The sequence below is a fragment of the Vipera ursinii genome (assembly GCF_947247035.1).
Source record: "Vipera ursinii genome assembly, chromosome: 2".
NCBI lineage: Eukaryota > Metazoa > Chordata > Lepidosauria > Squamata > Viperidae > Vipera > Vipera ursinii.
Window position 1 is genome coordinate 282,624,248 of NC_139513.1, and position 26,208 is coordinate 282,650,455.

The 26,208-nt window shown below is 42.4% G+C and overlaps 1 protein-coding gene across 1 annotated transcript in view; it reads right to left on the bottom strand.

Annotated features, from left to right (window-relative positions):
• The window catches only part of DCC (DCC netrin 1 receptor), a gene marked incomplete at its 5' end in the record, with an annotated part of 1,142,764 nt that overhangs the window by 662,920 nt on the left and 453,636 nt on the right, over positions 1–26,208 (bottom strand). The window contains one exon of the mRNA XM_083355563.1: positions 25,064–25,384. Coding sequence (XP_083211689.1) covers positions 25,064–25,384 — 321 coding nt within the window. The remainder of the gene's footprint in view (positions 1–25,063; positions 25,385–26,208) is intronic.

Below are 26,208 nucleotides of genomic sequence, written 5' to 3' on the forward strand. Positions count from 1 at the left end.
GCAATTTAAGAGTAGATTGCTACTGTGGTTTAGAATAGCTGTTACAAATAAAAACTCCCTTTTTATGATCCTGTAATTCCTATTCGGGAAAGAGTTGGGGCAATTGGCTCAAGCTGAGCATTTACTGGCTGGATGCCCTTCCTGACGCCACTTGGCATTTGCAACAGATCTATTTTTTTTTTGCACCCTAGGAGCGAAACATCTGCTGCTACCTAGGATTGAACTCTCAACCATCTGAGTGGGAGGCAAGTGCTGTCACCTCTAAGCCACTACACCACTTGTAACTGTTGCAAATAATAGGTAATATACCATTCTGCGCATTTATTTATTACCATCATTTGAATGTCATCTCCTTCCAAGATGCAAGATGGTTTATCAATGAACTAATCAAACATAATAATGCAAAAATCATCCCATCGATTTTCATAAGAAAATATCCATCAATGCAACAAAAATTGATCTTGAAACTCTTCATTCCCTGGGTAGCTGCTTTCACAGTTTGGTATCTTACGTGTAAAAGGGTTTAGAAAAGAGGATCACCTTGCTTGCTCTTTCAAATGTCAAAGGGAAGGAAGTATTATGATTTCATCTGAATCCTCTCATAACCTGAATACAGACCAGCAGCCTAAAAATCAGACACTGAGTGCCGGTCCAGAAGATAATGAACAAGTGAGACCCAATTCAGATCAAGAGAGGACACATTGTGGTAGATCCCTAATCCCATAACTTGCTTTGGTAAACTGAGCAGAGATATACCACCATTTGGAGGTTTACCTGTGTCCTTAAGGTCACCTGAGTGTGCAAATGGGTGTGGAGCCTTCTTGGAACTGCTGAACTGCTACCAGACTACAACAGTCTTTTTAACAGTTGCAAGAAGGTGCCACACCCATTTGCACCACTTAGGTGACCTTGAGGATACAGATAAACCTTCACGTGGCTCCAACAACTCTCTAAAAGAATGCAAACGACCAGCTGTCTGCAAGGAGTATAAATCCTTCCATTCCCCACCATCCAGTCAGAGGTGAAGAAGCTTCTCGGATAAGAAGCAAAACATCTTCAAAGAAAAACAAGAAAGTCCAGTTACCTCTTGAAAAAGCATCTTTGGGAAAATTTCTATGCACCTAACAAAAACAAAGCAAAACAAAACATTTTTACATTTATTATTAGGTGATGCGCAGACATTATTTTCCTAGTCAATTACTAGGCAGGAAGAAAAAAGTGAAATGAAATGTGAATAATTACCCAAAAAAAGTGTTTAAGGAAGATTCTGACTTTTTTTGACAAATGCTAAAGAGGCAGTCTTTCAGGTCATATCTTAGAATATGTATTCTATTAAAAAATCACACCTATTTGTGGATTTTTATAGCAATATCATAACCTTAGTTTCAGCAAGAAAAAAAAACATCTGGAGTATAAAAATGGTTATATCGCAACAGGAATCTCTACTTCACTTAGAGGGAAGAAAGTGAAATAGTCCTTAGAAATGGATTTAATTGTATTCTCAGGAAGGGTACAATAAATGGTTCTTCATTGTAGGGTTATTGGCCACCTTGTATCCTTGGTTTACAGTTTGTTTGTTTTTTAATCATGATACAGTGAAATCTTGCTAAAAGAATAACTACTAGAGTGTGAAAAATAAAGTAAAGCTTGACAAGATAGCTTTTGGGCAGTATTTGTACTTGGTTAATAGTTCTATTTCTCATGAAAGAGAAGAAAAATCAACAGCAGCCCCCCCCCCCATTCACTGCAGTTACCGAAGGGATAATACAAGCAATTGCATCTTAAGTGTCAATTGTTTCTTTAAATTTGTACACTGAGATTGTCCAAATGGTCTGCAAACTTTCTGTCTTTGCAACCAGTATCTCTGTTATTAGAAGATTGTCAATTGTGCAGAACCAGTATAAACACTGATCATTTTTTGGAAAGTTCTTATCTGCAGATGACTGAGGAACATGCAGAAGTTGAGAATGGAGCTAGCTTGCATGACCGAATTCACCGTCTGCTTCCCATAATGGACTTTACCTGTTCAATTTATTTTCTTTAAATCATTTTCTTAGCACATGGCTAACTGTCTTGGCAAGAGAAGAGAAAGTACAAACAAACTAATGTTTAGATAAATAGATCAGCACAATAGTCTTGGAAATTAATGATGCATTGTTTGCTGTTCCTCTTATAGTGGCAATATGGAAGACCATTGTTATTTCAAGGAGTTTAGTGACATGTTTTGATTCCTCCTTCATATTCAAAAAAATGCTAGAGCTCATTCTGAGCTAAGCTGTTTGTTTTTCACTTTTGCTTTCTGAATAAAGGAGAAGGGGAAGGCTGAATAAAGGAAGGCTGAATAAAGGGGAAGCTGCAAAGCTTCTCTCATGTGTGAAAGTCTCAGACTTTTAAGTGATGTTAATGGAGATTGTCAGTCATCCAGGTCATGGTTGTCCCAAAGGTGCTTTTTTCAAAAGGCAGCTGGACTTAGTCCCTTTCTACTAATTTGTCAATGGAAGTGAAAGTTGAACTTTGAAGAAGTTGGACTGGAGGCTAAAACCTATGAAGAATGATTACAGGAATTGGTTATGTCTACTTTAATGAAAAGGAGGAGTGGGAGTGACATGATAGCAGTGTTCCAATGTTTGAGGGGTTGTCACAAACAAGAGGGGGTCAATCTATTCTCCAAAGCACCTGAAGGTAGGGCAAGAAGCAATGGATGGCAATTAACCAAGGAGAGAACCAACTTAGAACTAAGGAGGAATTTCCTGACAGTGAGAATGACTTGCCTCCAGAAGTTGTGGGTACTCCATCACTGGAAGTTTTTAAGAGGTGATTGGATAGTCATTTGTCTGAAATGGTATAGGATTTCCTGCTTGAGCAAGGGGTTGTACTAGAAGACTCCAAAGTCCCTTATATTCTGAATAGAAAGAGTACAAATACTTTTGGACCTTGATGTGGGAGAAGTCTCTTGAAAATAGCATAGATATCCAGGAAAACAAATCAAACGAATCAATCCAGAGTTTTCATTCAAGACACAAATGACCAGGCTCAAATTATCCTATTTCAGACACATAATGCATAAACCTAATTCTCCTATTATTCTGGGTAAAGAAGGAGGGAAAAAGAAGACAACCAGCAGCAAGATTGAGTCAATTGCATTGGTCATGGATACACAGTTGGAAGACCTGAAGGACCACATTAGGGACAGATTGTCTTGGAGAAAGCCTATCTGTGTGATCACTAGGAGTCAATATTGACTGGATGGGATGCAGTACATCAATCCATTTCTTTGTCTTCCCACATTGATGCTGTCCACATTTATATCCCGTGAATGCAAATTCCAGAGGTTAACTGTGCACTTTGTGTCAAAATACTTTCTTTTATCTGTCCTGCTGTTTGTCAATTTCACTGGCTATTATAGAAGGAGAATGTTTTTTTTTCCCCACACCTGGTACAACTTCAGATATTCCTACCAATTCTCATTTTCTTATTTGCCTTTCTTCTCAGCTACTGAATCTCAAATTTCATTTGCCTTTTTTCCTCCAGAGGCAATGGTTCCTAAATACTAGAGATTCATGAGTAATGCCATCCCAGTAAAGTTGGCTTGGAAGCAGAAAGATATTAAGGGCAAAGATAGCCTTGTTAATGGCTGTCAGCTTCTCTTAACAACTAGAGGGACCAGTTCTTCTGGAGGGATCTCCAGAAGATGTGGATGATCCATCACTAGAAATTTTTAAGATGTTGAACAACCATTTAACTGGAATGGTATACAGTCTTCTATTGAGCAGGGGATTGGACTAGAAGACTACCAAAGTCCCTTCCAACTCTGTTGTTAAGTCAACAACAAAGGACACTGCCCATATAACTTTTGTAAACACCTTGTTGGAAAAAAATAGTCAGATTCTGCCACCACCGCAGATGAGTACTTTATAATTTACATTAGATTTTGTTTGTTTCTAGTCTAAAATTGGGCAGGGAATTATACCATTTAAACTTGGGCTGAGAGAATTTTGGAGGTGACAGAAAAAGAGATGACTTGGGTTCCAGATAGTCTGTGCCAGGGCAAAAGTCCAGAATCCTCTTAGGTAGGAGTGGTATTACAGTAGTCCTTGACTTATGACTAATCACTTAGCAACTGGTTGAAATTTCAATGGACCTCTCCAGGACTATGTACAACCTAGTTTTAAAGTTTTGATGAAGTTCCATCTTCCTCCTGCAATCATATGATCACATCTGTGACTAAAAAAGAGTGCAGATAAGAGCAAAAAAGATGAACAAGGGATTGTAAGCTAAAACATACAAAGAACAGATATAGGAATTGGGTAAGACTAGTTTAATGAAAAGAAGGACTAGGGGAGACATGATAGCAGTATTCCAATGTCTAAGGGGCTATCATAAAGAAAAGGGGGTCAAGCTATTCTCCAAAGCACCTGAAGTCAGGACAAGAAGCAATGGATGGAAACTAATCAAGGAGAGAATCAACCTAGAACTAAGGAGAAATTTCCTGACAGTTGCAACAATTAATTGGTGGAATGACTTGCCTCCAGAAGTTGTGCGTGCTCCAACCCTGGAGGTTTTTAAGAGAGATTGGAAAACCATTTATCTGAAATGGTATAAGGTCTCTTGTTTGAGCAGGGGGTTGGACTAGAAAACCCCTAAGGTCCCTTCCAGCCCTGTTATTGTGTTATTCTGTTATACTGGGGACTTGGCAATTGGCCCACGTTTATTGCTGTTTGCAGTATCCTGCAATTTACAACATTTTGTTTGCAGACTATGGATTCATTTAATGACCATCATTTTCACTTAACAATCGTGATGATTCCCTTAACAAACACCACAAAGAAGGTTGCAAAATCAGGTGTTGCTTAATGACGAACATGACTTACAAGCATAATTCCAGGCTCAATTACAGTCATAAATTGAAGACTACCTGTATAACAGACTAGAATGGGATTGTATATATTTCCTGCCCTGGTCATTTAAGCCAAATGAGTATCCATCATAACCTAAATTCCATTCTTGCTTCTGCACAGCAGTTATTTCTATAAGGAACAAATACAGTTTAATAGCGTAGACATATTTAAAGTCAGATTTGTCATCTTGCAGAATCAATCCTTTTATTTTTGATATCCAATTATTTTATACCTTTCTGGGAAATCCCATGTTATCCATCCAAATAGCAAGACTCTAATGCTTGTAACTTTACTTTTGAAGAGTGAATAGAATTCAGGTCGAAAGGTCATGCCATTATCCAGAAGGTTAAACTGAAACTAGGAAAGCAGGTAAAATTAGTTTCACCTTTCAGCTTTTCACTGGCAATTGCCTGTAGTTCTTTTCTTCCTTTTCTTTTTAATGAGACTGAATTCTGAAATTCCCTAACACCACCATGCAGTGGCTTTCAGCAGTAACGAACCAAGTCTCATTACTGCGAGGCAACTTTAAGCATTGTCTTGCTTAAAATTATGAAAGCTTATGGTCAGTCCTGATGGAGATGCAGAATCAATTGTAGTTTTACAATTCTGGGGGGGGATTATATTGTGGCATGGGAAGAAACATCATTTGTGCTAAAACATCCCTTTTTACTGGGTGAGCAGAAAATTCAAGTGGATAGATCTCAATAAATAGGATGTTCCTTTTTTTGCCTTGCAAACATAGAATTTGATGGTTGTGCTATCACTAATATGGAAGAATTAGCAGTAAAATGCCGATTTTATAATGCAGAAGATGAGTTTCTTCTGATGAGATTTCTATTGCTTCTCCTTTGCATTGTAGTCTCCAAGTTTAATATTTCCACTGCTTCTTAAGTAACAATTTTAAAAATTATTTTCAACAAAATACTGTTTAAGTGGGTTCAAACTATAAACAAATAAATTAGAATAAAATTAAAAAGTGATTAAATATGCTCCTCCAATGATGAAGCAAACGAATGCATAATGTAAGACTGATTTAAAATATTTCTTCCATCATTGTGTTCCATTCTAAATCTTAGAAGAAAGAGTTTTCGAATTAACTATAAATTGAGGAATGGTTCTTAAACTGCATTCCTTATCACTTGTAATTTAGAAAGCTAGATACAATGTTATATATTATGGAATGATGCTTAAAACCCATTGGTCCATAGCAGAACCTTACCTGCATATAAAATATAATTATATTACAGCATATATTAATGTAAACTGCATACAAAATCATGCTTCAGGAGGCTCATTGTATACAGCAACAAATATTAATCTTTGCTGTGTTTTTTTAGAAAAATGGTTTGTCAGTGAAACACACACACATACAAATTAGTAAGAATACAACTATTAATATCAGATTTAGAATGAACTGAAAAATGGGGTTGAAACTCTATAGCATATATTGATTAGGCTTTTTCTAAAAGCCAAAACATCATATCCTAGAGTTTTTGACTAGGAAGGAATCCAATATATCTGGAGGGTACAAGGTTCAACTTGATTGATTTATAGGTTGTGTGAGCCTGCTGCTATTTCAGATGTGTTAAATTGTGGAAAGTCATGAAAAAGGCAGGGCTAGATGAATCAAAAGTTGGAATTAAGATTGCCAGGAGAAATATCAACAATCTAAAATATGCAGATGATATCACTCTAATGGCAGAAAGTGAAGAACTAAAGAGCCTCTTGTTGCGGGTGAAGAAGGAGAGTACAAAAGTTGGGTTGCAACTTAACATTCAAGAAAACAAAGATCATGGCATCTGGTCCTCTCAATTCCTGGCAAATAGATGGGGAAGAAATGGAGGTAGTGACAGATTTCATTTTCCTGGGCTCCAAGATCACCACAGATGGGGACTGTAGCCAAGAAATTAAAAGATGCTTGCTCCTGGGGAGGAAAGCCACAGCAAATCTAGACAGCACATTAAAAAGCAGAGACATCACCCTGCCAACAAAAGTGCCTATAGTCAAGGTTATGGTCTTCCAAGTTGCAATGTATGGCTGTGAAAGTTGGACCATAAGAAAGGCTGAGTGCCAAAGAATTGAGGCCTTTGAACTATGATGCTGGAGAACACTCCTGCGAGTCCCTTGGGCTGCAAAGTGTTCAAACCGGTCAGTCCTAGAGGAGATCAACCCTGACTGCTCTTTAGAAGGCCAGATCTTGAAGATGAAATTCAAATACTTTGGCCAGCTAATGAGAAGGAAGGACTCACTGGAGAAGAGCCTAATGCTGGGAAAGGTTGAGGGCAATAGAAGAAGGGGATGACAGAGAATGAGGTGGCTGGATGGAGTCACTGAAGCAGTAGGTGTGAGCTTAAATGGACTCCAGAAGATGGTAGAGGACAGGAAGGCTGGAGGAATGTGGTCCATGAGGTCACAATGGGTCGGACACATCTTCGCAGCTAACAACAACAATTAAAGGAGCAGAGATATCAGATAAAGTATATATAAGGAGGGCAAAAGGAAGACCATTTTAGGTCAACTACATAAAATGCACGCCAATTACACAGCCAACTTCAAAGTTAAGGCTAACGATGAGTCAGGATAGATTTTTTGCAAACTTTGTGGCTTTTTCGCTTGGTCTAGTTGCTTGCCTTCTGCTTTTTACATCTGGCCAGTTACAGTAACCTGCACAAGAAGTACACACTCCAACTTTCATGGCACAGGTAGCCCTTGACCTATGACCACAACTGATCCCAAAGTTTTATTGTTCAGGAAGAGACTTGTTAAGTGAGTTTTGACCCACTTTTTAAGGGAATCGTTGCAGTTGTTAAAGTTAGTAATGTGGTTATTAAGTGAGTCTGTCTTCCCCATAGACTTTGCTTGTCAGAAGGTTGCAAAAGGTGATCACCTGACCTTGGGACACTGCAACCATCATAAATATGAGCCCCTTGCTCGTGAAAAAGGTCATCAGTTACTCTTTCAGTGGTGTTATAATTTTGGTCACTAAATGAATGATTGTAAGCCAAGGACTACTTGTATTCTAGACCATGTTATCAGTTTTCAGCATTTGGAATTTAACTGTGCAGATCTGAGAGACACAAGTGTGTCTCACGTTTGAGTGTCTATGTCAGGGGTAGTCAACCTTAGCTCTTTTATGACTCATGGACTTCAACTCCCAGAATTCCTGAGCCAGCCATGCTGGGAGTTGAAGTCCACAAGTCATAAAAGAGCCAATTTTGACTACCCCTAGTCTATGGAGATTCTTGGTCAACCAGGACACGGCTGTCTCAAAGGTGCTTACTCTTTTGCTTCATTTCACAATGATGTTGCCAGTAAGTGACTTTACACTTAGGCCAAACTATTACCTAACCTTCTACTGTCAAAACCTGGGACTGAGATTTGGAAGTCTCTCCATTTCAAACTTCAGGGTAGCCAACATTGAAAGACTGAGGCTAATCTTGGCTGCCTCTCAAATGTGATACTATCCACTCAGGAATAATGTAACCATTTAGAAAAGTTATTAAATGAACTAATCGTATAAGCAGCCCTCGACTTACAACCACCATTGAACTCAACATTTCCACTGCTAAGCAGGGCAGTTGATAAATGAGTTTTGCCCCATTTTATGACCTTTTTTGCCCCAGTTGTTAACCAAATCACTGCAAGCTGTTAAGTGAATCTGGCTTCCCACATTGGCTTTGCTTGTTGAAAGCTGCTGAGAAGGTTACAAATGATGGCCAAAATGACCCCAGGATAGTGCAATTGTCAAAAGTACATTCCAGTTGCCAAGCTCTCGTGTTTTTTTTTTTTTATTATGTGACAGTGAGAATGCTGTAACATTGTCTAAACTCCACTGAAGATGTTACCTAGCCTGGTAATGAAATGTTCAGGAACCAATCCAGAAGCTCGGAGAATGAACTTTCACCCTCAATGCTGTAACACTCACAAGAAGAACTGGCTTTAAGTTATTATTTTATTTTAAGTGCCGTTGTAACTTTGAATGATTGCTAAACCAACAATTGTAAGTCAGGAACTACCAGTACACAGAGGGTATACTTAAATCTAAAACAAGGGTCCCCAACCCCCAATCCATGGACTGTTACCTGGCTGTGGCATGCCAGCAACTGGTCCACACAAACAAGCAAAGCCCCATCCGTGGGATGCAGGCAGCACACAAAACCATGCCCTCTCCAGTCCGTGGAAAAACCTTTCTCCACAGAACTGGTCCCTGGTGCCCAAAAGGTTAGGGACCTCTGATCTAAAGAGAAAAATACCCTCAATCTCAGATTAGGTTCTGGGAATTTTCTTGACAGAAGCATAGATTCTTGCTAAAAGAACAGAAATAGTTTTGCATTACCATCTCCCCTCTTTGTAAAACTTCCTAATCTCACCTTCACCAGAATTTCCAAGGTCTGAGGAGGTGAAATAAGGATTTCAGTTTTTCTTGCATTTTTATGTCTTTTCAGTTCTCAAGTACTTTCCATCTTGTTTATGAAGACGTTTGAAAGCCTCGGTGTATTTGATACTTGAGCAAATTAAAATCTTCACCCTCTACAACCTCTGCACACCAGCCATGTATCTCCAGCTCCTCCTTCAAGAGAGGAGTGTCACAGGAGAAGACGTTGTCAAGAAGATGAATTCTCCAGCAACCACCCCCATAAATATATCGCAGTCTGAAAAAAAAGTGTCCTTGAATCTTTATGCGTGCTTTTTTGAAAGAAGCATTATGAAAAAGTCCTTATCATCCTGGGGCTGGAAAACGTAGATCGACGAACATTTTATATGTGAAATCTTGGATGGTCTGTGTCTTCCTCTATCTCATGTTCTCTTCCAGGGGCCTGGGAGTTTGAGAGTTCTGTGCAGGATCTTAGCGGTCTCTAGTACTGCACTCTTCTGTTATGATGTCGATCTTTGGATCCTTAGGTGTCCCTCTCCCAACTTAGAAGGTCACAGCCAAAGTGGCCCTACCACCACTGGGACCACTTTGGCCTTTACTTTCCACATCCTTTCTAGTTCCTTCTTCAAGATCTGCTACCTCTCCAGTTTCTTATACTCTTTCTTCCTGATGTTGCTGTCACTTGGCACTGCTACATCATTATCTCTGTCTTATGGTCACCAAGTCTGCTTGATTGGCCAGTATCTGCTGATCTGTCTGGAACTGGGAATCCCATAGGATTTTAGCCCTCTTTTGTAGGATATTGTTGTGACTCAGGGCCAGCCTGTGGGTCCGACAGCCGGGTCCGATGTATCGGAGGACTCAGATGTGGGGGAGGAGGGAAACGAACCGGCTGATGATGATTTGGAGGCTTTGCAGAGTCCTCAGCTGGGGACCTCTTCTCAGCTGTGTGAGCCCGAGAGTGCGGAGGATGATGACCCACAGCTGGCCCTGTTCAAGGACGCCCGACGCAGGAGGCAGGCGAGCAGGGACAAACAAAGAAAGACTATGGGACTACTCGGGAGGAGGCACAGGGAGACCACGCCCTGAGCTCTCTATAAAAGAAGTGTTTGGGGAGGGGCTGGTTGCTGAAAGCAACTTTTTCGTTTGGGAAGTCAAGCTCTTGTATTTTTGTAACAGTGTAATTAAAACTTGGCAGAAGCCTTTTGATCTTGGACGCTTTCCAGACTCTTCCTTTGATTAGGGGTGCGAGAAGAGGGCTGGTTCAGAACAGTTTGCTTTCAGCCACTCACCCCTTAATACTACGATGGAGCAGCTTCTTGCCGAGAATGCCCAGCTCAACCAGCAACTCACCTTGTTGGCCACTCAGGTGGCACAACTGCAGGCTCAGGTACATGCTGCCCCCCCACCCAGGAGGAAATGTCAGATAGCTATGCCGGATAAATTTGCTGGTAAACCAGAACTGTTTCCTGCCTTCCTGGGACAATGCCAGCTATATATCAGCGTGAGAGCAGCTGATTTCCCCACTGACCGAGATAAGGTGGGATTCGTGTTGAGCCTTCTGTCGGGAGATGCAGCTCGTTGGGGCACGCCTCTGTTGGCACAGCCTAGCCCTTTGTTGGATAACTTTGGGGGGTTTTGTGACCATATGCGCCTCATGTACGAGGACCCGATTAAGGCGCAGACCGCCACCCGACGTCTGAAAGCTTTGAGGCAGGGTCAGCGCCCCCTACAGGCCTATATCAGCGATTTCCGGCTGCTTAGCCAGGATTCCGCCTGGAATGAGGCTGCGCTCGTGGATGCCTTTCAGGATGGCTTGTCAGAGGAGATGTTGGATGAGCTGGCCCGCGTGGACATTCCCTCAGACCTGAATGGGCTGATCCATCTTTGTCTGCGGATCGATGCCCGGCTGCAGCAGCGTAAGAGTCGCCGTGCCACCCCACAGACCCCTGCCACCCCTGTTGTGCGTGAGCCCCCAGTCCAGAGGGAGGAGCCAATGGAGCTGGGTGCCGCCAGGTCCCGTCTATCGGAGACGGAAATGGACAGACGACGATCGGAGGGGTTGTGTTTTTACTGTGGGGACCCTGGACATTTGGCTGCTTCTTGCCCGAAGAAGCGTCAGCGGGCGTCAGTGACCAAGCCTGCCCCGAGAAAGTCCCCTGCTTTGCTATCGGGAAACGGCCCGAGCCCGATCTAGACGGTGTGAAAGATCGGGCGACCCACAACGATCACGCCGAGCTACGCCGTTCCGACGGTGCCTGTGAACCTCCACGGCATTTGATTTTGGAGGCACGACTGATCCTTCCTGGCAAGCCAGAGGGGATTCCGGTCCATGCCTTAATTGACTCTGGGGCAACCACTAACTTTATGGATTCGGCCTTTGTGGCCAAATGGGCTGTTCCCCAGTGTCCGGTGGATCCGCCCATGCTTGTGGAGACCATCGATGGTCGAGTGCTCCTGTCCGGGCCTATCACGGCCGCCACGCAACCCGTGTGTATGGCCATCAGTACCCATGTGGAGGCCATTCAGTTTTACGTCACTTCGGATCTGCACTTCCCCGTGGTCTTGGGACTGGCGTGGCTCCGGGCGCATGATCCACAGATCTATTGGTCTCAGAACTTGGTCACCTTCCCAAGTTTGCAGTGCGTGGACCACACCCGCCATATCTGTGCCGGCCAGGTGGAGGGTTCCTCAGGGGTTTCCTTGCCTCCCGTACTGTCCGACTTTGCTGACGTGTTCAGCGAGTCAGAGGCGGACCAATTACCCCCGCACAGGCCCTACGACTGCTCCATTGACCTAGTCCCTGATGCGCCTCTCCCAGTGGGGCGTTTGTACTCCATGTCGGAGCCCGAGTTGGCTGCATTGCGGGACTTCCTGACAAAGAACTTGGCTCGTGGATTCATCCGGCCCTCGTCCTCGCCAGTGTCTGCGCCCGTGCTCTTCGTCAAAAAGAAGTCGGGCGAGTTGCGGCTTTGCTGTGACTACCGGAAACTCAACGCTATCACGGTGCGTAACCGCTACCCGCTGCCCCTCATCCCCGAGCTCTTGGACCGTCTCCGGGAGGCTAAGATCTTCACGAAACTGGACCTGCGTGGAGCTTACAACCTCGTCAGGGTTCGGCCGGGTGATGAGTGGAAGACAGCGTTTGGTACTCGCTATGGACATTTCGAGTACACGGTGATGCCGTTTGGCCTGACCAACGCCCCCGCTGTGTTTCAGCATTTTATGAATGACATCTTTCGGGATCTGTTGGACCAGTTTGTTGTGATTTACCTGGACGACATCCTGATTTACTCCCCGTCGCGTGAAGCGCATCATCAGCATCTCCGTCAGGTCCTGCAGCGCCTCCGGAAACATCGGCTGTTTGCCAAGTTGGAGAAGTGCCAGTTCTACCAGGTGACCATTGATTTCTTGGGCCACCGCATTTCTCCTGAGGGCATCGCCATGGATCCAAGTAAAGTTGAGTCGTTGCAGAGTTGGCAACCCCCGCGTCGCGTGAAGGATGTTCAGCGACTTCTTGGATTTGCCAACTACTATCGGACATTCATCCCTGGCTTTGCTGCCTTGACAGCCCCCCTCACCCGGCTCCTGCAGAAGAAGACTCGGTTCCAGTGGAACGCCCCCGAACAACAGGCGTTCCAAGCTTTGAAGGACGCCTTTATGAAGGAGCCCATCTTGAAGCATCCTGACCCGCAACGGCCGTTTGTCGTGGAGGCGGACGCCTCCGACATTGCCATTGGGGCCGTGTTACTCCAGGCAGCGACGCCCAACGGTACCCTTTTCCCTTGCGCGTATCACTCTCGGAAATTGAATCCCTCGGAGCGCAACTATACCATCTGGGAGAAGGAGCTGCTGGCCATCAAGGCGGCGTTCGAGGCTTGGAGGCATCATCTGGAGGGGGCGCGGCATCAAATCGAGGTCCGGACGGACCACAAGAATCTGGAAAGCCTGCAGACCGCTCGGAATTTGAACCAACGCCAGATCCGGTGGTCCCTCTTCTTTGCGAGGTTTGACTTCCGGGTGCGGTACATACCAAGCGGGCACAACCAGAGAGCGGATGCTCTGTCCAGGAAGCCCGAGTACACCCGAGTGGAAGACAAGCTTCCGCCCAGGACAGTGATTCCCGTCGAGTCTTTTGCTGCGGTACGGGAGCCGGTGGATATACGGGCTCGGATCCGGGAGGCGCAGCAGCAGGAGGCGTGGGTGGCTCAGCGGAAGGAAGAGGTGGGGCCAGATTCGCCTTGGTCGGTCACGGATGGACTCCTGTATTATCGTGACCGGCTCTATGTTCCAGGAGGGCCACTCAGGGGACTCGTCCTCAGCCAATGTCATGATAACCCGGCTGCGGGGCATTTTGGCCTGTTCAAGACTCTGAACCTGGTCTCCCGTACTTTCTGGTGGCCCCGAGTCCGACACGATGTCCAGTCTTATGTCACCTCCTGCGTCCCATGCAGGCAGGCCAAGTCAGCGACAGGGGCCCCGCCTGGTTTACTGCAGCCTTTGCCAACGCCCAAGAGACCCTGGGGGGCTGTGTCCATGGACTTTCTGACGGATCTACCCCCATCCTCCGGCTTCACGACAGTGTTCGTGGTGGTGGACATGTTGACCAAGATGGCGCACTTCATCCCCTGTCGCGGCTTACCGTCAGCTCGCGCCACTAGTCGCATGTTCATCCAACAGGTGTTCCGGCTGCACGGCCTTCCCGATAGGGTCGTCTCCGATAGGGGGGCCCAGTTTACAGCCCGCTTCTGGCAGGAGTTGATGCGGGCGTTGGACATTAAGGTTTGCCTCTCGTCCGCGCATCATCCTCAGACCGACGGGGGTACCGAGAAGGTCATCGGCATCTTAGAGCAGTATCTGCGCTGCTATGTTAACCTGCAGCAGGACAACTGGGTGGACTATTTGGCCATAGCCGAGTTTGCCTTTAATAACTCGCAACACACCTCCACGCAGATGACACCGTTCTTGGCCAACGTGGGTTATCACCCCAGGTTCTTCCCTCTTTCTCCCGTGGACTCACCGGAGCCGGCAGCGAACGAATTCATGGCGGAGTTACAGGCGATCCATCGGTTGGTGCGACGGCAGCTGGAGAAGGCCAAGGCCGACTACAAGAGGTTCGCCGATCGGTCGAGAAGGGATACGCCTCCACTATCGGTGGGGGATCGGGTCTGGCTGTCCACCAGGAACCTACCATCCACTCGGCCGGCGAGGAAGCTGGACCACCGTTACCTTGGACCGTTCCCAGTCGAGGCCGTCATCAACCCGGTCGCCTATCGTTTAACTCTGCCACGTTCCCAGCGCGTGCACCCCGTCTTCCATCGGTCCTTGTTGGTCCCCGAACAACCGGCCTGTCCACTTCGTCAAGCGGAACCTCCCCCATCAGGAACTCGTGATGGAGGCAGCACCCCCGAGTACGAGGTCGCCAGCATCAGGGATTCCCGCTGGCTGAAAGGTCGCTTCCAGTACCTGATCGAGTGGAAAGGGTACGGGCCGGAGGACTTCACATGGGAAGACGCGACCGCCGTTCATGCCCCTGCGTTGGTGACTGCTTTTCACGAACAGTTCCCATCCCGACCGCATCCGGATCGGCAGACCCGAGGGAAGGGCCCTGCGGTGCGGGATAGTGTTGTGACTCAGGGCCAGCCTGTGGGTCCGACAGCCGGGTCCGATGTATCGGAGGACTCAGATGTGGGGGAGGAGGGAAACGAACCGGCTGATGATGATTTGGAGGCTTTGCAGAGTCCTCAGCCGGGGACCTCTTCTCAGCTGTGTGAGCCCGAGAGTGCGGAGGATGATGACCCACAGCTGGCCCTGTTCAAGGACGCCCGACGCAGGAGGCAGGCGAGCAGGGACAAACAAAGAAAGACTATGGGACTACTCGGGAGGAGGCACAGGGAGACCACGCCCTGAGCTCTCTATAAAAGAAGTGTTTGGGGAGGGGCTGGTTGCTGAAAGCAACTTTTTCGTTTGGGAAGTCAAGCTCTTGTATTTTTGTAACAGTGTAATTAAAACTTGGCAGAAGCCTTTTGATCTTGGACGCTTTCCAGACTCTTCCTTTGATTAGGGGTGCGAGAAGAGGGCTGGTTCAGAACAGATATCTCATCTGGACCTAGGAGGGTCTAGCAGCCCATATTCTGTACAGATGGTCCTGTGCACAATGCCAGCTACTTGACTGTGCTGTTCAATGTACGCTGTACCTGCCTGCATCTTCCACCCTGCTACTATGTGTTAGACTGTCTCTGAGGTTCTCTGCATAGCCTGCTCCTTGGGTCCTGTCAAGAGTGGTAGAGCCTGTTTTTATGGATCTGGTGTTTAGTGTGTGCTCTTGTGCTGCTATGATCAGTGTTTCAGTGCTAATACGATGGAAAATCTATATTACCTTGAGGTCTTTGGTGGAAAGATGGGATATATAAATATTAAATAAAATAAAACATAGCACATGCTTACAGCTCAAGGGGAAAGCAACCTAGTTATGTTTTGTTTATTTCTCTCCTTTGATTTTTTTTTCATGAATGTTAAAATTTCGAAAAAATTTTTTTGTTGTACGTATAAAAGTTAATCCCCATTTCTCTTCCCCACGAAGGCACTCAGATTGCAAGACTAATACCTGATCTGAATCAGAGCAAAATGCCTTTCATCTCCAATCATTATCACAGCAGGATCACTTCTTCAATTACCCATCTCATCGTTACCTATGCCTGGAATTGATGCATGAAGAAAAATGTTCTTTTCTCCTCCTTCCATCCCCTTCCCAACCCATATGACCTCTGCTGACATCAGCAAGTCAAGCCAGAGAAAGCTCCAAGCGCTGACCCAGGAACGCGTGTGATAGGAAGGAACCCAAATGATTTAATGTAATGTCTCTATCTTTGGACTCACCAATTACGAGAAATACCAATAATCAGCAGCCTGTTAAATTGGGACTTTTAATAAGATGTTAAAGTAGGAGGCAGCCTCTTAGTTTCTCTCCGCTGCTCTCGTTCCTGAACAGCCAAGTGCAATTTTTACAAATGGTGATTGCTAAGATCTGGAGGGCTCTGAAAAAAAGTCTTAGGGGGGGATGTGATTTATAGTCCACTGCGGTATCGTGCATTAAACATCTGGGCTATTTTTTAAAACGTATATCTCCTTTTTTGTGTTCACTTTGTCTAAAATCCAACTTTTAGCTAGTTTTTAGTTGGATCTAGTTTAGTTTAGCTTAGTTTGAGCTAATTTGGTCTAATGGTTAGGGTTCCAAGTTAGAAAGCAGGAGATTAATGATTTCAAGTTCTGCCTTTGCTATAAAAACCAACTGGGTGACTTTGAACCAGTCACTGTCTCTCAGCTCACCTCACAGGTATAGGGTATAGGCTTTCCTGCCTGAGCAGGGGGTTGGACTAGTTGACCTCCAAGGTCCCTTCCAACTTCTTCTCCTTATCCTTCTCCTTCTCCTTCTCTTTCTCCTTCTCCTCCTCCTTCTTCTTCTTCATTATTGTTGGAAAAATAGGAGGAAGAAGATGTTCGCCGCCTTGAGTTATTTGTAAAAATAATAAAGGCGGGATACAAATATAAATAAACAAAAAACAAACAAGTAAATAAATAAATAAATAAATAATAGATGCTAGTGGTTGCAATTAGATGGTCTTTCAGAAAGGAAAGAAATATGTGGGATTCAGGCTGGAATGCTGAACAGTTTCTACAAAAAGGTGATAGCTCCTACTATTTTCTTCTAATTATTATTATCAATAATAAGTAAAATAAAAAGTTGAAATGGTGTGCTGTGGTCCACATTGTCATGAAGAATTGCCCTGGGAGGTGAAACCCTGATGTGCAATGGTGATAGTCTTTCCCTTCCTTCTTTGAATTCTTCAGAATTTGTGCTTGAGTCATGCTAAGCCGTATGTGGCCGTCAAGAGGAAACCAAGCTCAAGGTCTAAGGTGGATAAAAAATGTGGTTGGAGCAATAAAGTCCTTTCTTTCAGACAGTTGCATAGAGATCTCTGACCTTCGGTATCTAGCTTAGCAGTTTCACAAACATTTTTGCAAGAGGGAAAATAAACTTAAGGAGCTTTAAAAAGCTTTGAGAGAATTTGCTCTACTCTTATTTTGCCCAATTCAATTTTCCCACATATTTGAGAATCCTCCACATTTAAGTCAAATTTCATTTTGTATACATTTTCACTGGCAATTCTGGGTGATTGTCCTCTGCTTTCAAAAACATCCACATACAGCATCGGAAATGCTGAAAGCAGTAATCTGATTGCTTTCATTCTGAACTAACTTATGAACAGCTAATGCCTCACAAATTAGATAAAATCAGGTTTTTATTGAGAGAAAATATGTTTAACTCAATGACTTCCTGTATTTTGTCATTCAAAACTGTGAAATACATCAAACATATTTTAAAAGTGTGTAGATGATGCTATTGCCTGTAAATGGTACAATCTACTATTGGATTGTAACAATTCAGGGACCAAATTCATTCATCCACTGTATGAAATATTAAAGGGCAAGTAATTTATTGTAATATCTTTGCTAGAATGATAGCCTTTAAAGTAAAATTTTGAGAACAAGTAAATGTATCAAAAGCAATTTAATATGTACTATTATAAAAGCTTTCCAGGCTACATAGTGTTGATGAAAATGACACAGAAAAATGTCCCAAACATGCTTTTTCAACAGGCAACTGGACTTTCTTGATTTTATTTGAAGACATTTTGCTTCTCATCTAAGAAGCTTCTTCAACTCTGACTGGATAGTGGGGAATGGAAGAATTCATATTCCTTGTAGACAGCTGGCCTTTTGCATTCTTTTAGTGAGTCATTAGTGCTACCTGGAGGTTTATCTGTGACCTCACCTGAGTGGTGCAAATGGGTGTGGAGCCTTCTTGGAACTGTTGAAAGGACTGTGTTGTAGACTGGAGATAGATGATGTTATACCCCTCCCCCTCTGTTGAGGGAGGGCTGTTCAATTTTGACCTAGATGGCATCTTTGGATCCTCTTTCAAACCAGCACTCCTCTCTGTCCAAAATGTGGACTTTGCTGTGTTCAAAAGAGTGGCCTTTGTCTTTTCAATACAGATGGATTGCTGAATCTTGTCCTGATGGGTTTGTTCTCCTATGTTGTACCATGTGTTTATGAAGTGGTTCTTTTGTCTCCCCAATGTACAGATCTGCACATGGCTCACTGCATTGTACACAAAAAGGTGTATTTTTTTTAAAAAAATGCCATTTATATCCCGCCCTTCTCCGAAGACTCAGGGCGGCTTACAATCTAAGAAGCACAAATCAATGTGCTTAGCAATAGCCTTCATTATTAGCATTATAAGCAATAGCCTGCTTATTAGGGCTTTCGCGCCCCCCCCAAGTGGCATTATTACAAAGTCAGCTTAATTGCCCCCAACAATCTGGGTCCTCATTTTACCTACCTCGGAAGGATGGAAGGCTGAGTCAACCTTGAGCCTGGTGGGACTCAAACCTGCACTAATTGCAGGCAGCTGGTGTTACTTAGGGAGGTATTAATTAAAATGGGCATTATATGTTTTGCAAACTATGGGACACAGCTGTGGCACATAATTCAGATGTACAATCTCCAAACAAGAGTACACAAGTCTAGATTACGAGTACTACTTCAGGAGAAGATCAAAAGACTGTAGAGAGTAACAGATATTTACAGCATTTTATAACCTGCTCCTTTTTAATAGACTGCAACATTTGGAATAGTGCTTATTTTTTCTTTAAAAAAAACCCCTTTTTCATTTTGTATATTGAATTTAGAATAATAATAATAATAATAATAATAATAATAATAATAATAATAATAATAATAATAATAATAATAATAATAATAATAATAATAATAATAAAGTTGGAAGGGACCTTGGAGGTCATCTAGTCCAACCCCCTGCTCAGGCAGGAAACCTTATACCATTTCAGGCAAATGGCTGTCCAGTCTCTTCTTAAAAACCTCCAGTGTTGGAGCATTCACCACCTCTGGAGGCAGGTTGTTCCACTGATTAATTGTTCTAACTGTCAGGAAGTTTCTCCTTAGTTCTAGGTTGCTTCTCTCCTTGACTAGTTTCCATCCGTTGCTTCTTGTCCTGCTTTCAGGTGCTTTGGAGAATAGTTTGACTCCCTCTTCTTTGTGGTAGCCCCTGAGATATTGGAACACTGCTATCATGTCACCCCTCGCCCTTCTCTTCGTTAAACTACACATACCCAATTCCAGCAACCGTTCCCTATATGTTTTAGCCTCCAGCCCCCTAATCATCTTTGTTGCTCTTCTCTGTACCCTTTCTAGAGTCTCGACATCTTTTTTACATCGTGGTGACCAAAACTGGATTCAGTATTCCAGGTGTGGCCTTACCAAAGCATTGTAGAGTGGTATTAGTACTGAAGTAAGTATGAACCAAACCAATTTTTCCCCTTCTTTTATTATTAATATCTTTTTTTGTACTTTGATTTGCAGTTTTTAATTTTTTAAATTTTATTGTATTTATTGCTAGCTGCTCTGAGAAATTTATTAGAGAAGAGGCTATACATCATTCCACTAAATGAACAAATAAATAAATTATGTTTCTCTGAAGAGGGATGTGATAATTATTTTCCCTCTGTATAAAACTATAATATTTAATACTTAACAACAAAAAAAGATACTGGTTTACACTTTTAACTTCATACAGCTTTCTCTTTGGAACTTAAAATATGTTTTGAAACTTATTTCTCCTTCCAACAAGAAACTATTGGTAGTTACAGAAAGAAGCCCAGTGGAATTTACACCAAGGAATAATGAATCAAATCTCATCTCATCTCCACCGTTCTCTGTGGGCGCGCTGGCCCTTTGGAACCAGCTTCCCACGGAGCTTAGGACCGCCCCCGACCTTCGCTCATTTCGTAGGGACTTGAAAACTTGGTTTTTTTGAGTTGTCTGACCCAGACTGAGGGGTTTTAATTATTTAATTAATGGGGTTTTCGTTAAGTTCAGGGATTAATTTAATCTTAGTTTTAATCGTTTTTAATTGTATATGATGTATTTTAACTTTTAATTTTCCCTGTAAACCGCCCTGAGTCCTACGGGAATAGGGCGGTATATAAATTTAAATATAAATAAATAAATAAAATAAATCCTTCAGTCTCTCCTAATCTCGTGACATTTGTCAAATTCTTTACACCAGAGGTATCCAACCTTGGCAACTTTAAGACTTGTGGACTTTAATACTCATAGGCTTCAACTCCTGGAATTCTCCAACCAACGTGCAGGCTGGGGAATTCTGGGAGTTGAAGTCCACAAGTCTTAAAGTTGCCAGGGTTGGACACCCCTGCTTTACACCCTCTTTCCCCAACCTTTGCTATACACCTTCCAAGTGTATAGTCTTCAAATCCCAGAATTCCTAGCTGTCGCAATGCCTGCTGGGAAATTCTTCAACGCCACATATTCAGAGGATAACCAAGTTGGGAGAGGATGATTGTATGGAGAACAGAGCATACTAAGTTGTTGCTATTTGTCTTCTATATCATTGTGCAGGAGATGCTCAACAGAAAACTCCATAAATTTATGGGATATGGAAAGATGAGGTATTTGTTTAACCTTAGACAGGACAAAGAGTTATTATGTAAAGCCCTAAATGGCTTGGGTCCGGGATATCTGAGGGAACACCTGCTGCCGACATCAAGTTCCCTTCGTCCTGTGCGCTCCCACAGGGAGGGCCTTCTCAGGGTGCCGCTGGCAAAGGATTGCCGGTAGGCAACACCCAGGGGGAGGGCCTTCTCTGTGGGCGCGCCTGCCCTCTGGAACCAGTTACCCGTAGAGCTTAGGACTGCCCCTGATTTTCGTTCGTTCCGCCGGGACCTGAAGACCTGGCTCTTTGAGCTTTCCGGCCAGGACTGAGGATTTTTTTAATTTTTTAACTTATTGTAATTGGGTTTTTAATCAGAGATATAGGGGTTTTAGATTTTAATCAAGGAAAATTTAATCTATTTTAATTGCTATTAATTTTTGTATTGTAATGTTGTTTTAATTGCCTTGTGAACTGCCCTGGGTCCTACGGGAGAAGGGCGGCATATAAGTTTAATAAATATAATATAATATAATATATATGTGTGTTTATACCTCTTGCGATGAAAATTGGAAGTCACTTTTTCATTTTTTTTACTTATATTTTTCTTTTCTTCTTTTTCTTTTTGCTTGCACTTTTTATTCTTTCTTTCCAGGCTCTTTTCTTTCTCTAAAGTTTAGCCTGTATTAGTTTTTACTATTGTAATAAAAATTCTGTTATATAGAGACAAGTGAGAAGATGAAAGGGAGAAGATTAAAAAAAAAGTCCCAGAAAGGGTTGAAACTGAGGCTGAAATTAATAGGGTGGAATTTCACGGACATAAATTTAAATTCAGTAGAACAGAACATGTAAACACACTGCCTTTAAGCCTGTTCTGTGTTGTTTGCTCAAACCTTTCACCTTGCTTATTGTTTATTGTTTATAAGCTTATTGCTTATTGTTTATTTATCTGCAGTCGGAGGGTGCTGAAATCAAATTCAAGGTTTTGGTGATGGTTTTTAAGTCCTTACATGGCATGGGTCTGGAATACCTCGGGGACCACCTGCTGCCGGCGTCGACTCCCCTCCGCCCTATGCGTTCCCACAGAGAGGGCCTCCTCAGGGTGCCTCCAGTCAGAGAATGTCGGCTGGTGGCCCCCAGGGGGAGGGCCTTCTCTGTGGGCGCTCCGGCTTTATGGAATCAGCTGCCGGTGGAGCTCAGGATGGCACTGGATCTCCGCTCCTTCCGGCGCGGGTTAAAGACCCATTTATTCGAACAAGCTGGCCTGGCCTGATGGGGGAATATCAGGGTTTTTATGGGTTTTTATAATTGATTGTTTTAATTGGACAATTTATTTAATCTTTTTTAAACTTTTGTATTTCTATTTATATGCCCTGTTCACCACCCTGAGTCCTTCGGGAGAAGGGCGGTATAAAAATCCAATAAATGAAATGAAATGAATGAAAAATGAAATAAATAACTAAATATAACAGATAGAGGATGATCAAACTTTGAGGAACCTTGCCTATTGGAGCCACATGTTCCTTTCTGTTCGCAGTGATACTGCCAAGGGTTCCATTAGATTTTTATACATGTAATTATCTCAATGCACATAATGTATATGTAATATACATAAACATTCTGCCTACAAGTCTCAGTTTTTCTAACCCTGCTGCCTATAAAACAAGAAGGAGAAGGCCCGTTTGCACACAGAAGAGATAGGCTCTAACAACTGCAGCCTTTTGTAAAAATTCAGCAATCCGTGCTTTTCACCAGTGCAGTATATATCTATATGGCTGCTCCATCTGATGATGGAAAGTGGTCTATTGCTTATTGTGACTGCAGAACTAATACAAGTGCTTGATCACTTTTTAGACTCATCTCAACTATCATCCTGTTTCCACTCTTCCCCAGCTTGATGCATTTTTGAAGCTGGCAGAGAGGGCTTAAAAGTAACACTTTTTAACACACACACACAAAAAATGAACTGTCAAAGTTCTGAAACCAATCTAACAAAGTTTTGCAAGGCATAAAGTCAGAAGGAGGCAGACAGTAGTGCAAAAAGTGCATTTTACATTTTAGAAAAGATTATTTTTTTTCCTGACTCTGAATTAATATACAAACCAGTTAATACCTAGCTTCAAAGAATGCCTCTTATTTTTGAAGATCATAAACATGTGCAGAGGAAGAAAGGGATGATTAGAGATGGTTAACACAAATAGTAATTTCACAAATATATTTCCATGGCAATAATGCCATGTCTAATTTTGCAGAAAAAAATAAATGTTTGAACAAAAGAAGAAAAGGGGTTTCTAAAAAAGATCCTTATATTTATTTAAATATATTTATTTATTTTTGCTCAAGGCAAGATTTCTTGAAGCTAATTATTGCAGACAGCTTTCAAAAGGATTAACATTTCTCCAAGTGCAACAGGCTAACAGCAAATATTATAATTTCTAAGACTTGTCTTTTAAGTTGTGTGTTATGCAGCTTTATTATAAAAACACAAGAAGTGGTTGGTAGATGTGATCATAGGCACATCTTGTCTTTTGCTATTAAGAATGATCAGTAAGATATTTTCAGGTAGCCCACAAGCAAGCTTGGAAAGCAACAACCTCTCCAATTTTTTTGTCACCTTCTGTATGAACTCTTGTTCTGATTCTACAGTACATCTTGGCATTTATTATTAATTCCAGGTTACATTTGCATATGATTTTGCAATAGGAGAGAAGACTAAATTACAAACGAGTTATAAGTTGTCAGATATAAAAAGCAATCTTTTTTATGTCTGACAACTTATAATCCCTATCTCAAGAGTCCCCAGAGACAAAGCAAAGCATATATTCTACCTGAATAATGTATTTTGCCCCAAAGGATGTATACCACCTAAAATATACAAACCGAGTCACCCAAGTCACCCAATTATTTCAAACATCAGAAAAATCAGCAGCATTCCAAATCATATAGAAGACAAGAAATCAGAGATTTCTTGAGAAAGCTGGAATCTACTGATGATCACTGGACCATACCATGGATGTTGAGGTAATCTTTCCCAACATCTACAACAAAAAATAAACTGTTGGTCATTTAAAATATCATCATTGACAACACAAAAGCACACATCTGGATACCAGGCTTTGAGACTTCCTACTTAGTCCAAATGACTTTATTTTTTGATAACACTACATTTTCCTTGGCTCTGGGGGCTGGTTAATAACTGCATTTAGATCCCCACTCAGTTTAAAATAGCTACTTACCCACTATTAGAGATAGCAACACAACCACACAAAGATGAGAACCACATCTTGCCAAGTCTTGCCAACTTCATTATAGGCCCACACAACATCACCTACAATGTTAATACTTTTGGATTCTTATCATCTAATATATGCCATCATGTGTCAACATTATCTTTCCAGATTCTACAAGGGACAAACTAGCCAGACTGTGCAAAATAATATATGGGCCCTAGCTGGACATCAGAGCTGACAACAGTAACAAGGCAGTGGCACATTTCAGCCTATCAAGACCCTCCTTCTCTAAGCTCAAAGCAGCAGGGGCAGAAATGGAGAGGTTTGTCCACCACATTCTGATCAGTTACAAAATTTGACCACCAAATTCCTATCTATTAAAAAAATTCAATCCATTCCAGCAGACTTGGATAGGGAGAGTGGAGTTTTTTTGTCCTTTCAGTTTGCAAACTGATAGTAAAACTCACCCCCCCACCTCTCTATGAGAGCTTCTCTTCAGTCTCAGCTATTGCATAAACCCATTAGCTTCCCATCAAGCTTTCTCTCATCTTTTAACTTACATCATAGCACAGCTTCTCTCGCAAGTAATCAAATGCTATTGAAATGCTGTTAATGAAATCTTATAACAATAGCACTTAGACTTATATACCACTTCATAGGGCTTGTCAGCACTTTGGTTAACAAGGTTTACAGAGTCAGCCTATTGCCCCCAACAATCTGGGTCCCCATTTAACTGACTTCAGAAGGATGGAAGGCTGATGGAAGGATGGAAGGCTTCAGCCAGTCAGGATCAAACTCCAGGCTGTGGGCAGTTAGCCTGCAATACTGCATTCTAACCACTGCGCCACCACGGCTCCTCAATAAATGAGGTTTATACCTCAATAAAGTTGATCAGCTTGGAAGGTGTTAACAGATTCCATGTATTCTAACTTTGCCAATGAAATAAACCTTTAAAAAACCTTCAGATTTGTAATTCCATCTTCAAATAAGCTCTAAAATATCTTCTCATCCCAACCTGAATCCTTACCTGCTACTGAAACTTTGGCTGTTCGACTGATGATAGCTCCAGTTCCTTCTAATGATGCTTCACATTGATAAAGGCCTTCATCAGGTTTATGATGTCTGGAATGGACAATATTTTGTATTAAGAGAGATCCATTGGAAAACTGTTGCCTTCTCTCATCCACTGCCAAGTTTAAAAAGACACCATCCTTTTTCCATTTGATTACAGGAAATCCTTGATCTGATTCTGCCGTACAGTTCAACAAAATGTTACTTCCCCGTGTAGTGACAGCATCTGAAGGTTCAATCAGGAAGTGCAATGTTGTAAATCCCATAATCTGTGCACCTGTTGGGATTAACAGACAAGAATAATCCAATTAGTCATATGCCAGAAAAGCCTTGTTTCAGCTAGATGAATATCATTAAAATTGGAAACTTTCCTGAACTTTTTTTTTAAAAAATATATCCTTGAAATGTCCAGTTTTTACCTAAGCAGGAACATTAAATTCAGTTTTGATTTTAATTTTAGGAAATAATATGACTACAAGTTAAGGTTATTAATTAAAATAATTCCCTTCCTCAACATATGTCTGTTCTGAACCACGATGGAAAATTAGGAAACATATTGTGTCACATGTAGTTGAAGCATCATACATAAATATGCAAAGTTTGGAGTTTATTTATTTTATTTTATTTTATTTTAATTCCATTTATATCCCACCCTTCTCCGAAGACTCAGGGCGGCTTACAAGCTTAGCAGTTTACATTGCAATGATATATGATTGTTTCATCACTCACACTTATTCAATCAATCAATCAATCAATCAATCAATCAATCAATCAGAATAGAACTGCTCAAGCAGGACACCCTATGCCATTTCAGACAGATGGCTATCCAGTCTCTTCTTAAAAACCTCCAATGATGAATCACCTATAACTTCTGAAGGCAAGCTATTCCGCTGGTTAATTATCCTCAATGTCAGGAAATTTCTTCTTAATTCCAGGTTGGCTCTCTCAATTAATTTCCATCTATTGTTTCTTGTCTTGCCTTCTAGTGCTTTGGAAAGTAAGTTGACCCCCTCCTCCTTGTGGAAGCCCCTCAAATACTGGAGTACTACTATCATGTTCCCCCCTATTTTGTCTTAGATACTTAAAATATGTACCTAAACA